This window comes from Muscardinus avellanarius, assembly GCF_963383645.1.
Source record: "Muscardinus avellanarius genome assembly, chromosome: 18".
Taxonomy (NCBI): domain Eukaryota; kingdom Metazoa; phylum Chordata; class Mammalia; order Rodentia; family Gliridae; genus Muscardinus; species Muscardinus avellanarius.
In genome coordinates, this window is record NC_137804.1 from 10,337,677 (window position 1) to 10,350,963 (window position 13,287).

The following is a 13,287-nucleotide window of genomic DNA, read 5'->3' on the forward strand; positions in this document are numbered from 1 at the left end:
GAATTCCTTGCTTGTCTTCCAGTTCTCTACTTGGACTTCCCCCAGTACATCTGCCTTTGGATTTTCCAAAGTGAAATTCGTTCCGTATTAGGACACTCTGCAGTGACTCCACATAGCCCCTTAGGACCAAGCCCAGATCCTCAAATATGGCCCATGAGGAAGCCACTATAAAATGACCCCTGTCTCCATCTCTAGCTTGACTTCTCCTCAGTAAAACCTGTCCTCTTGTCACTCCAACCATTTGCTCTCTCTTTAGATACACTGGATTATCCACATGCGCTATTCCTCTGCCCAAAACATTTCTCAGATTTTTGAGAAATTTCTTCATTTAAAATCCTCATCTCGTTCAGTATTACTCTGGACCCAGCTCCCTTTCTAGTGTCTGAGTTTCTGGAGGTCAGTATATGGGATAAGTCATCTTCTCATCCCAATGCCCACTCCTATATCTTTAATAGAAAATTCTGCTTGTCATGTTGTACACTTTGGTTGTCATATCTCAGTGTCCCCTTCAAATTTGGTACCCAGAAATTAATAGAGGGATGGATCTAACTAGTATAGATTTTAATAAGGCTACTCATCCATTTAAAAGGTTATCTTTACAAGTAGCCTCAAATAATAGTCAGTAACCTGATCGAGTGCTGGTGTGTGCCAGATATGGTGTAAAATACTGGAAGTAAATTATATTTTATTCCTCAGACTCACCCTATGGTGCACACAGTCTGATTTCCACCTCCACATTATAGCTTAGGAGACAGATACTTAGAATATTTGACACTTACCCAAGCAAAGACCTGGTGAATTTGGAATTCAAACCTATATCCTGTGACTCTAAAACCCAGACTTTCTATGCTACTTAATGATGTCTTTGAAATTTTTCAAAAGTCCAATCTTATATTTAAAATCTCAGAGCTTGAAGTCAATTAAACTTCACTTTGCCAGCTTTGCCTTCATTCTTTATTTGCCTGATTGATTATTTGAGTCTGTGTGCTAGAGTTTGCATCTACACTTATGAAATGCATACTGCTAGCCTTGTTTTTAATAATATTATTCTGATCTAATGGCATTGCAAACAAAGGAGGTTACATTTTGTTATATGACTCAGTTTTACAGAATGTGAACTATTATCTCTTGTTGATCACTAATTTATCTCCCAAGTGATCTCATATCATTTCTTCAATGATCCTTCCTAGAATTAAGTTGAAGGCACCTTGGGACATATTTTTCTGCTTGAAAACTAGGATAGAGCTTATTCACCTTTAATGGCAATTTAAGGATTATGACAATGTACTTCCTGATACAGTTTTCTGTATTCTTCACTAGACACTTGAATTCCTTTTTATGCCATCCTAATTTCATGGTTTTTAGAGAACATAGACTAAGTGTGTTCCTAAGACACCCAAAGGGTCACACTTTCATATAGGAAGGGAATTAAAATTAAGTGACATGCGAATGGTTCTGCTCTGAAAATACTCATTAATGCTTTGAAGTTTCTTGAAGAAAGTCACTCTATGAATTACAAGCTATAGAGCAAAAGAGACAGGAAAAACTCAGATATGTTCTTTGTGGGCATTCAAAGACATTTTTTCAACTCTTAATTTGGAAATGATGAAAGTGAAGATACTGCACCAAATGGAGCATCAAATCTTTCCCAGTGAAACCAAGCGTCAAAAGAGATTTACAAGTCTCCAAATGGCCTGAGCATGGAAGCCATGTCATTCTAAAGGGGAATGTTTAGGCAAAAGGAATTACAGGTAGGTCACAGCCAAAATCTCTAAACAGGAATTACTAAATAATCTTATAAAGGTCTAGGTACTAAAGAATAAAATATAGCATCTTTCATAGCAGATAAAACTCTCGCAAAATGCTTTACGATATTCTCATGGAAGTAGAAATGAGTGAAAATTTGATGATGATGATGATGAATCAGGATTCATTCAGAAAAACAAAACTGCTCAGTACTTTGAAGTGGGAAAATTATATGTAAATAATTATTAAGGGAAAATTGAAGTCATGAGATTTATCTCACAGGAAAGAAAGAGGACCCTAAAAATATACAAGATTGGGGACTGGACATGTAGCTGAGTGGTAGGCTGCTTGCCTTGAGTATACAAGGAGGCCCTGAAAAAACTGATATAAAGAACAGCCACCACTCATAGGACTGACGCAGAGCAGCTGCAGATGCCCGCCTCTTTGGAGAGGGGTATCCATGGCTCACAGAATGGCAAAGAAGTTCACTGAGGTGTAACATTGGTAGGATCTACTAGAAATCCACCCTTTGGAGTGCTGAGGGAAGCCATGCACAGGGGTGTGTCATTACCTGGAAATCCTGGCAGACTATCCACAGCAGCTCCAGGGAAATCACGCAAGGCAAGACACCTGGCTGGTCCTACTTCCCGCTGAAACAAGCTGAGGGTAATATGACAGGAAAACCATTTATGCCAGTTTGCCGTGGTGCTGCCTGAGGGAAGGAAGCCACTGGGGTTATTTGTTGCTGAACACCCAGTGATGATAGAAAGAACCATTGATTCTACAGCACCCCCCCCCCCAGGGTATATGCATGGAACCAAGAAAATACCCCATTCCTTTTCCAGGGTACCTCCCAGCACCCTCTGATGACGTAGTTAAGACTAACCCAGACAACAAGAGAAAAATGTTACAGAGTTCACCTCCATTATTGAAGGACCAAGAAAGGGAAGATTTGGAGCCAAGACCAGTAAATTTATAACTGGCATAAATGGTATCTGGGAAAATCCTCTTTGATATGAAGACACAAAGTCCTAGAATCTAGTAACAGTTAACTAGATTGTTCTACTTTTTAACCATAGTTACTACATTTGGAAAGATTTATTCACTGTACATGATCAAAGGATTTGGGAGCTCTATCCTAGAGCAACCAGATCAATTATAAATCAGAAGTCCAAGTGTAAATTGGGTAGACTTATAAAATCTATTATAGTCTTATGATAAATGTTTGTGGAAATTGGGTAGAATTATACAGTACATCATTTTTAACTACTGTATAGTTTGAAGATTTGTAACTTTTTTTTTGTCAAATCCAATAAGAATGTTAAAAAATTCCTGCAATGAAGGGATGGTCAGATCAGTGTTCTTGCTGAGCTGGAAATGTTCCTGGGCTCTCACTTGTGATTTAAAATCCACTAAAATCAGAAGCCTGTGTAATTTCAGTCTTGATCTTAAGACAGGAAATGATAGCTATTTCCTCTTACCTAGAAACATGAAACCTTCTACTGACACCAAACCCTAATTTTGATGGCTGTTGAGAACTATCATAACAATGGTTATTATCTACAAACTGTATCAGTGGTAGAAAAAACATGAAAGTTTCAAGTATTGTCCACGCTAACATCCAAAGAATAATGGGAGGGGTGTGACCCCTGTCTTTTCTGAATACAATCCAGGTATCTAGTTTGGGAATCCCCAAAACAATGTTCTGTGTTTAGCACACATCCCATGATTGCCTTTGACATGGCACTATATCTGTGTTGTTCTTTAGTAAGGACAAACCTCATCCACGTGACAATGCTGGGCTGAAGCCCATTCTAGCATGGTATCCCATGTTTAATAAATCTTGTCTGGTAGGAAAACAGGCTAACGGGGAAGGTGATCAGGGTTCTTCACACACAGACAATGCACTACGCCTTTCAGAATCACCTGGCATGCTGCACAAAGGCCGATTATTTAGCCCTTTCTAGGATGGGCTTAATCAGACCCTGGATATTCTGAGCATTGAACTCAGGCCCTTAGCCAGCTGACATGTTTACTGGTGTTTGAGAGTTGGGTCAAGGTGATTCCCCCTTTCCCCCAAAGAAATACTGTCTGGGGTGGTGAAAGCTCTGGTGAATGCAGCCCAGTATGACATGCTGATGTCAACTCAGAGGGGCTTTTGCACTTGTCAGGTCTGGCTGGCTGCTAATAGAGGCCAACTGTAGCTGCCTGAAGCAGCGAATGAATTATTGGAAGGATGTGGTGGTGTAAGAAATATCTTAAGGTTCACAGTTAGGGGATGAGAAACTAGGTCATCTCTGGTCATATGTGTATCAGATAGTAACTGGCAGTCTGCACTGTTCTCTCATGATCTTGCCTATCCTTTATCTAGAGGAAAGAGGGCTTTCTAGGTGCAAACAATGGGGAAAAAATTCTGATAGGCTATTATTAAAAGTTAGACAGAAGGGATGTCTACTCTAATATTTGTTATCAAAGTCATACCCACATGATAACTCATAAAGAGACTAGCTTAGAATTTAAGAAGTATTTGTTTAATTGCACTCTAAGATAAATCTTGGGGTAACCAAACAACTTTCACATTTTCTTAATCCTCAGCCTGAATACGCCAATATTTGCTTTTGGTATATTCCACCAAGCCTCAGACAGATGGAAGAAGGACCAGAGTTCTGGGAAAAACTTCACTTGGTAAGTAATCAGTAAACTGATTTTCTTTGTGCTGAGATGGGCTCAGCGACCCTTGTCTTTTGAGGCTCTAGATAATTCTGTACTGTACGTGCCATGGCCTCTTGAAGATCTAAGGAGGTGGTCTCTGTTCTGTTAGGAAATAATGACCACCGAGTAATTGTAAACATTGTTTACGTCTGACAAATTAACACACTTTGACACACAAACATGCTCACACATTCAAAACATTTGTGCTGTTTGTAAGATATAATTTATTAGAAATCCTGACTCCCAGGCAACTTCAGAAGATGTGACCCAATAGGACGATGCAGAGTTACTCTGTGTGACAAGAGACTACTGTTCTCGGCTCCGCTGGAGCATTTCAGTGATGGCTGTATCACCTCACTGGCAAAGAATGTGAAAAGTCTCATAGCCTTTCCGAGAGTCTCATAGCCTTTCCAACATTCTTCCCTGTTCACCAACAAAGGCCTGCATCTGAACCCCAAGATGCTCTCAGGTGGAAAAGGCAAAAATGCCAGGCGTGGGTTTCGATGGATCACTGAATAAGATGTGCTTACAAGTGTCTTTGCTCACAGCTGTCGCAGGCTCCTGGTGCAGAAGCCTGGGCCGTCTGCATCGCAGCCACGCCTCCCCTAAGCATGCCCATTAAAATCATGGCTCTCCTCCAGAGTCCAAAGAGCTGGGAGGTCTCACGAGTTCATCCTACTTGATCCGACTCCCCTGCCCTCTGAAAGGAATGTACAATGAAAGTGAACTTGAGAGTTCCCATGGTGTTCCATGGCCATGATACGTAGCAAGAGAACATTTGGGGCTGGTACCTTATCTCCTGCATCTTCCCACTCAAGGAAAGATCAACAGACTCCATGTCCCTGGTTAGTAAAGGCTCTGGCTTCCCATCACTTTCCTCCCTACATGGGAACAAATACTACGTGTGTGTGTGTGTGTGTGTGTGTGTGTGTGTGTGTACTGGATTGAATCCAGGGGTGTTCTGTGTCTGAAATAAATTCCCAGCCCATTTTATTTTATTTTATTTTATTTTATTTTATTTTATTTTATTTTTGAAACAGGGTCTTGCTAAGTTTCCGAGGGTCTTGCTGAGTGTCTGAGGCTGTCCTTGAATCTTCTGTCTTAACCTCCCAAGAATATGGCTTATAGGCATGTGCCACCACACCCTACTGACAATAATAACTTTTATAGTTGATAGCCTTCACCAGCCAGGCAAGCCACACATATTTACTGCTTTATGCATGGAAAATACAGGTATGAGAGAACTTTGTCCTTGCTCTTGAGAAATGAGCTTTCAGGGATGAAATGAGCAGAGAAATCATCACAAGGTAGTGGAGGTCAACTCTATTTACAGAGAAAGCAGAAAGAACATCTACCTCAATGGACAACTCTAGAGCTGAGTCTTGGTCAATATGTAGGCACCAGCCAGGGGACAGTTGTGAAGCAGCGGATTCTATGCAGAAGCTCAGCCCATGTGTTGAAGAGATGGGATTTCATGACCTCAGGGATGTGCAGGAGCAGAGAGGGGACGTTAGCTGAGAGTGATAGGCCGAAGAAGAATCATGGGGCTTTGTCTTCCCAGGAAAAGAGTCTAGAATTTTTGCTGTAGCCTAATTAAGCCAAATTAAGGGGAAGAAGACATCATATTGCCTTTAAGCTGTGTCTACCTATTGTCTTACCTGGAGGCATGTCCTTTATCCTTAGGTCATTTTCTGTTTGCTCATGAAGCTTTCAACTTCCTACACTTTAGTATAATAGATGGCCAATATATAGATATTCTACCTATTATCACACCTGAGGTCAGGCAGCCCCAGGGGAGAGACATGGGGGTGCTATCTGTGCGGTGGGCTAGACAAACCCGTCATTACACATGGCCGGCAGTTAGCACAGACTCTGGAGTTTGTCTGGTATTTTTGTCACACAATGCAAATAGGAAAGTGTTTAAGAATGCATTTCAGATGGTAAGTAACCCATAAAAAGAAACAGGAACTGGACAATGTGAGAATTTAATGGTGAGGCTTAGAGGAACGTTTTTCAGTTTGATGGAATGCCACTGACATTTGCTGGTGGGGTGGGGAGAGAGACTGCTTCGAGATGAGAAAGATAGGGTTGCCATTTTTCTCACTACCCTAGAAATCACTCTTTGATTGTTAAGAAGAGCAGCCGTGAATGTGATATTTGTGTTGTACTGACTCGGTACCGTTGCACAGATAGGGATCAAGAAAACTGCAAAGATTCATTGTGTTGGGTTTTCCTGTACTTTCTATTCTTAGAAAATTTGAGAGTGAGGGTGGATATGTAAGCTACAAACCAGCAAATTCATGGTATACATATCTTTTTATCTTAAATGGGAATTTAACAAGAATTGAGACATTATCTTATGCCCAGTATTTGCCAGTGTTTCTTCTCTTATGGTTAATACTGGTGACTGTCCATTCATCCATTTTGGAAACACTTCTCCAATATTTAAGACCATGGCTTCCCATTGTCCTAATATATAATTTTAATTGTATGGCTGCTTATGATTGGTAAATATGTATGCTGCTATGTATGCTGCACACAAATTACTGGTCATCAGCTTCTTTGTTTCCAATTACTCTGTGTGTGTGTGTGTGTGTGTGTGTGTGTGTGTGTGTGTGTGTGTGGTACTGGGGATTGAACCCAGACACATTTTACCTCCAATCTACACCTCCAGCCCAATTTTCTATTTCTTATTAGAAAACAGGGTCTCCCTAGGTTGCTGAGAACATCACTAATTTGACAAGGCTGGCTTTGAACCTGCAATCATCCTGTCTCAGCCTCCCAAGTCCTGGGATCACAGGCATGGTCCACCACCCCCAGCTACACACATGAATTTAGCAAGGGGGTTTGGAGGGAGGCATGTCTATCTATTGTTGATCTATGTGGTTTTGTGCCAACTGTAGTGTGAGAGACATGTATATGATTTAAGACCCAACGCATACTTAAAGCACAGTTGAAATTTGCTTCAGGATTTCTCTTGGATGGAGAATCACACACAAATAAATAAGCCAAATAAGGCTTTGCCCCTATGATCCAGACTAGTGTTGGGTTGAGCTGTCTGATTTCAGAATCGGCGACGTGTAAGTCTTCCCTTGGGCAGGAGAAGGAGAAGGGGATTATTTGGTAAAGAATCTGGAGTGTGTAAATGTGTGTGTGTGGGGGGTGTGTGAGTGTGTGAACACATGCGTGACTTTTGGGGAACACTGCAGTCTGATAACATTGTGACAGTTACTCTGTGACACTCCATTCAATCACTGAGTCCCACTGACTTCTCTTTTTAAAATGTCCTTAATAGATACTCTTTTCTTATTCTGCTTCTTTCAGGCATTGTAATATCCTTGATCTTCATTTCTTCCCTGCTTAGATTGTGATTTTTTTCTTTTCTGGTCTCTTTGCCTCCTGACATGCCTCTTTCTATTTAATTTTCGTATACTATATACACATTCCTGCCTCCAACTCTGCTTTCTCTTCCCTCCCCTCCTGAAAGACTCTGAATGGCTGCCCATACTTTGAAGTAGCAGCATTCAACTCTGTCAGACCCAATGACCACTGATTCTAATAAATATTGTTAATGTCCCCATTTTACCTTCTTAAAATGAAATAGCTAGAAAATATGACCAGCCTATACACATAATTTCATAAAGGCTATTGTAAGACCTTGCATGTTATATAAAGGAGAAATTAGTTTACAATGGAAATATATTTCATTGTATCAGTGCTTGGGATTTGACAATCTCTGAAGACATGCACAAATGATGATCTTGCACAGACTTTTAGAAACACACAGGGTGTAAGCCACATGCAAACACAGATTTGTAAGAAGGCCATATTGGTATTGCAAATAACAAGATAGGTTAACATTAATAACAAGATGTGGCATTCATGATATAATTTTTCAAAAACAATGCATAGCTCCTGATACAGCTCTGAAGCAGTTTTTTCTTTTGCTTTACATGGCAGTCAAAAACTGGGTGGACTTGTAGACTGAAAATGGGAAAGGACTGAGCGTGGTGGCACACGCCTGTAATCTCACTACTTGGGAAGCTGAGACAGGAGGATCACAGGATTGAGTCCAGTCTCAGAAACCTAGTGAGGCTCTCAAACAACTTAGTGATAACCTGTTTCCAAATAAAGAATAAAAAATAGGGCTGGGGTGTAGTTTAGAGATAGGAGGACCCTGGGTTCAATACCTAGTACCACAAAATTAAACAAATAAATAAACAAATAAGCAAACAAACATATACATAATACATACATAAACAAGAACTGAATATTTAGTATTATATGATTAAAAAATTTTTAAAGGTGTCTTGGGCTTTTAGTGGAATATTTGAGAAAGATCTGGAACAGCTCTTCCCTGCTAAAGATTGCTTTCACAGGGCAGGGTGACTGGCATCTTAGCTGCCCATCTACTGAATTCCAACAACAATCCCAACAACAACGCCATGAAAACTGAAAATATCCACCCAGATTTTCAAGAGTGCAGAGTTTTCTAGGAGTGCAGCATCATCCCCTGAGAACCAGTGGCCCACAGAATATAATCCGGCCTCCTCTGCTTGGTACCCAAAGCCCTGTCCTAAGATACTTTTTTAACTCAGCCAATTGTGACTTCTAGTATGGAGAATCCCGCACTAGATATATGACCAGAAGAGTTCCTCAATTTGTCTACACATTAGGAAATGCAATAGGAACCAGGTCTTTGGTATCTTTTACTAATCAACTTGGCAAATTATTGTAGTTTTTAATGTTGCTTCCTAGAATTAATCAAAGTGCCAGGGACTCCTGCAAGCTACTTATGGGCACATCAGTGGGTAGCATTTTTTTCTGAAGACCAACCTTATAAAACACATCAAATACCTTACTTTTGCACATATTTTCTTCAAGCAATTCTACTTCTAAATGTATCCTTTTGAGCTGTTATAGAATTGTGAGGGGTGAAAAGGTAATTCATAGCTATTATTTAAAATTCATAGCTATTATTCAAAAGAGGAAAAATTTTAGAAGTAACAGAATGTTCAACAATAGGAAATTGGTTAAATTCTAGTTTATTAAACAAACCTACTTGATAGGTTTGTTGTTTATTGCTTAGTGATGATACAGCCTGATATGATAGCTTTAGAGAGAATTCACATACAAATTTATAGTGTTCAGACAATTAAAATTTCACTTCAAAGCAATATTCACAATATATCATTACATGAAAAATGGTTATAAATCAGCAATATAGAATTATAGCAATTTAGAAAATTGTGTTTATAGATACATACTTAAGTATCTATAAAATGCCATAAGTATGTTTAATTTAAGGACAGAACATAGGCACCAAAATATTTTTAGAGACAAGTTATAGGTGATTTCCCATTTCTTTTACATTTTTCTGCCATTTCTTAATTTTCTATAAATAATTTACATTGTCTTTGTGAAAGTAGTGATTAAAAATAATACTCTTAAACCAAAGAATAGACCTACTGACTGATGAAGCTGTAGGTTCCTTGAGTGTTGTCCAGGCAGAAGCTCTCCAGCTTTGGACCATGTCCTCCCAACAGTGAGAAATACAAACAAACAAAAATTTGAGCAGTCACCTTCACATGTCTCTACCATTTTAAGTTATCTACAAGTATTACTTTTTTATCCATGAAAGTATCAGTTCATCAGAGCAAACAATAATTATAAACACGAATCCACCAAACATTAGGAGTATAAAATATATGATGCAAATATTGACAGATCAAGATGGGTTGAAAGGGGTATTCTCCAATAACAGAATTCTATATCCCACCGTACCATGTGAATTTAAAAAAGTATTTTCCAGCATAAATTTAATTTTTTTTAATTATTAAAAGACATTCCAATCTGCTTCTACTGCCACAGGAGACTGTCTTCATTGGAGAATAAGAGTAAACGATATTCAATCAGTTTGCAAACTCTCATTAAACATTCCCAGATATATATATTTCCTCATTCTCTCTCACTGTCTCTTGCTGTCTCTCACTCTCTCTCTCTTCCTCACCCTCAGCATCTCTATCTCTACCTCTGTCTCCTCTTACTAAAATATTTGCACAGTCTGAGCTGGTTTCCACTTTAGGGTTGAAGGTTCACAGAGAGATTCTCCACTGGCTTCCTCAGACTACCCAAAAGCTTCAGCACTGACATGGAGTTAGCTATACTTTGCTCTTTAAGCTACTCCTTAAAATAACGGTATATGTGATTGTTTTCTCTGAAGCTGTTCCAAGTGATCAGATACTGAGGACGAGGAAGTTGAGGGTGGAACACACAGTGAGACCGGAAATGTGAGCCCCAGAAAATGTAACTGAAAGTCCCAATATTTCCTTTGTCTCATCATTACTCAGTGCTCTGGTGCAGAGTTTTTCTCTTTTGTCATCATTTCATGAGTCATTCCATTGCATACCAACAAAATTTACATTCTCTGAAGTAGTTAACAAGCCGTCTGCTTGTGCACGCGTGTGTGGTCATTTCAGCTCTCCTCATGTGCCGATCTTCAGAAGTGTGACTAATGCTGGACACTTGTAATCAGCTCCTTTCTCCTTGGTTGTAGAAGAAGAATAGATCTTTTAGAACCTGCATGGCCTGAAGATATCTCCTCCCTTTTTTTTGTAGGTCTGGGGATGGAACCCAGGGGCATTTGACCTCCGAGCCCCTGCCCCATTTTTTAGATTTTATTTTGAAACAGGGTCTCGCTAGGTTGTGGAGAGCATCACTAAGTAGCTGAGACTCTCTGCAAACTGCGATCCTCTGGTCTCAGCCTCCGGAATTCTGGGATTACAAGCGTGTGTCACCACACCCAGCTAAGATATCTTGTAGGTTTTCTGTAAGTCCAAGCTCGCCTGTGAAGATGGCAGAGGCAGGAATAGCGTAGAGAGGAAAAATTTCCCTGACTCTCAATAAGGGGTGCAGGAGGCAGTATTTGCACAGGGAGCCATCACCCTGAGCTCTCTGCTTTGGTATCTTAGGAGGCATCTGAGGTGTGAATGTGCGTGCGTGCGTGTGCGTGTGTGTATGTGTGTGTGCACACGTGTGCGTGCTCACATGCACCCGTGTGTGGTACAGACATCAGAACACCTGTCCATATCCTAACTGATACAGATACAGTAGAACCACAGTATACCATGTTGATTCAGATCCCACTCGGCTGGTAACACGGAAGGACCAGCAACCTAAGCATTAGCATCGGCAAAGACCCCCATGACCCCAGCAGGACCCCCTTGGGGCAGAGGGAGCCATGGTCATGATGGAGGTCGACTTTCAACCCGGCCTCTTAGGATGGTAGCTTGAGGTTCAATTTAATTTTACTTAAAGGAAATAAAATACTGTGACAGTTCTTGTACACCTGAGTTTATGGAGCGAAATTCATACCCACAGCACAACCATTAAGGAAATTGCTCCGGACTCGATGTGGTATTTATTGTTGCAAAATAAAGAATGGATCCTGTACTGAAAGAAGAGGGGGAAAAAAAGTCTGCTTTTTTTCCCCTATCTTTGAAAGTCCTTTGCCAGTACCAAACCTGCCCCCTGGTGGCACCTCTGCTCATTTCTCCTTTCCTAGCTGGGAGATGAGGAATGCCTTCAATGGGGGCCAACAGATGCCATTAGAATGTCATAGAATCACAGCTCCTGGCTCTTCCGGCCAGGAAGGCTCTCCTGCGCAGGAAGCTGACCACAGGTGGACGTGTTCCTTTTCTCACTGCAGACGGGGTTCTGTTTCTCTCTTCATCTTTACTTCAGAGGAAGCCCCATCCCAGGGAACTTCTCTGTGCTTGCCTTTGGGACTTAAAACACCATTTCACCTGCAACTCTACCACCCCATCCTCCTCCTCTCCCCTCTTCTGACGTCCTCACTTCCCTCCCTCCTCCCCTCCCCTCCCCTTTCCTTCCTTCCTTCCTTCCTTCCTTCCTTCCTTCCTTCCTTCTTTATTTTTTGGTGCTGAGGATTGAACTCAGGGACCTTCAACCTCCAAACTACATCCCCAGCCCTCCCCTCCTCCTCCTCCTCTTCTTCCTCCTCCTCCTTCTATGTTGCTGCGGCTGGTTGTGAACCCGAGATCCTCCTGTCTCAGCCTCCCAAGTACTGAGATCAGAAGCATGTGTCACCACACCCAGCTCACACTTAGCAAGAAGAGACCCTATTTCAAATAAAAATAAAATAAAAAATAAAATAGGATGGAGGGTGTAGCTCAGAGGTAGAATGCTCTGAGTTCAATTTTCAGTACTACAAGAAGGAGGAGGAGGAGGAGGAGGAGGAGGAGGAGGAGGAGGAGGAGGAGGAGGAAGAGGAGGAGTCCATTATAATACTACTAAGGAATGAGCACAGGGACTCAATCTAACTGTGGTAGCAACATTGGGTGTTACCAGCAGCAGGTGGGCGAGTCATGGAGAAAGGTGAATTATCCTCTCTCCAGCTTGCTTTCCTTTATATTGTGTTAATTGCTGGCAAACTGAACGACTTTTTTTTTTTCTTTACTGATTATGTTTCTCTGTGTGTTCATTTCCTCATGTTTATATTTTAAAATCCGATGTTTTCCTTATAAATTACAACGAAGGTATATACAGTTTGCATTTTAAAAGCTCTCTGTTCCATGGGATACAAATATTGCCCTCAGAACAATGTCCTTTTTATTTCAGTCTTGCTGTTTTTCATCCTACAGAAGCTTTGAATTTTTTATGTATTCAAATCTGTCAGTCTTTTCCTTCATGATTTATGCTGCTGCTTCAAAGCTGAAGTTACTGTTCTTTCACAAATCTGATAAATATTCTATTCTATCTCCTGCTGGTGTTCCTATCATCAATTTTTTTATATTTAACTCTTTAATC

General features: G+C 40.6%; 1 protein-coding gene across 1 annotated transcript in view; it reads left to right on the forward strand.

Moving 5' to 3' along the window:
- Positions 1–13,287, forward strand: part of GADL1 (glutamate decarboxylase like 1) — a gene marked incomplete at both ends in the record, with an annotated part of 148,980 nt that overhangs the window by 93,745 nt on the left and 41,948 nt on the right. The window contains 1 exon segment of the mRNA XM_080715344.1: positions 4,342–4,431. Within this exon segment, the coding sequence (XP_080571470.1) occupies positions 4,342–4,431 (90 nt within the window).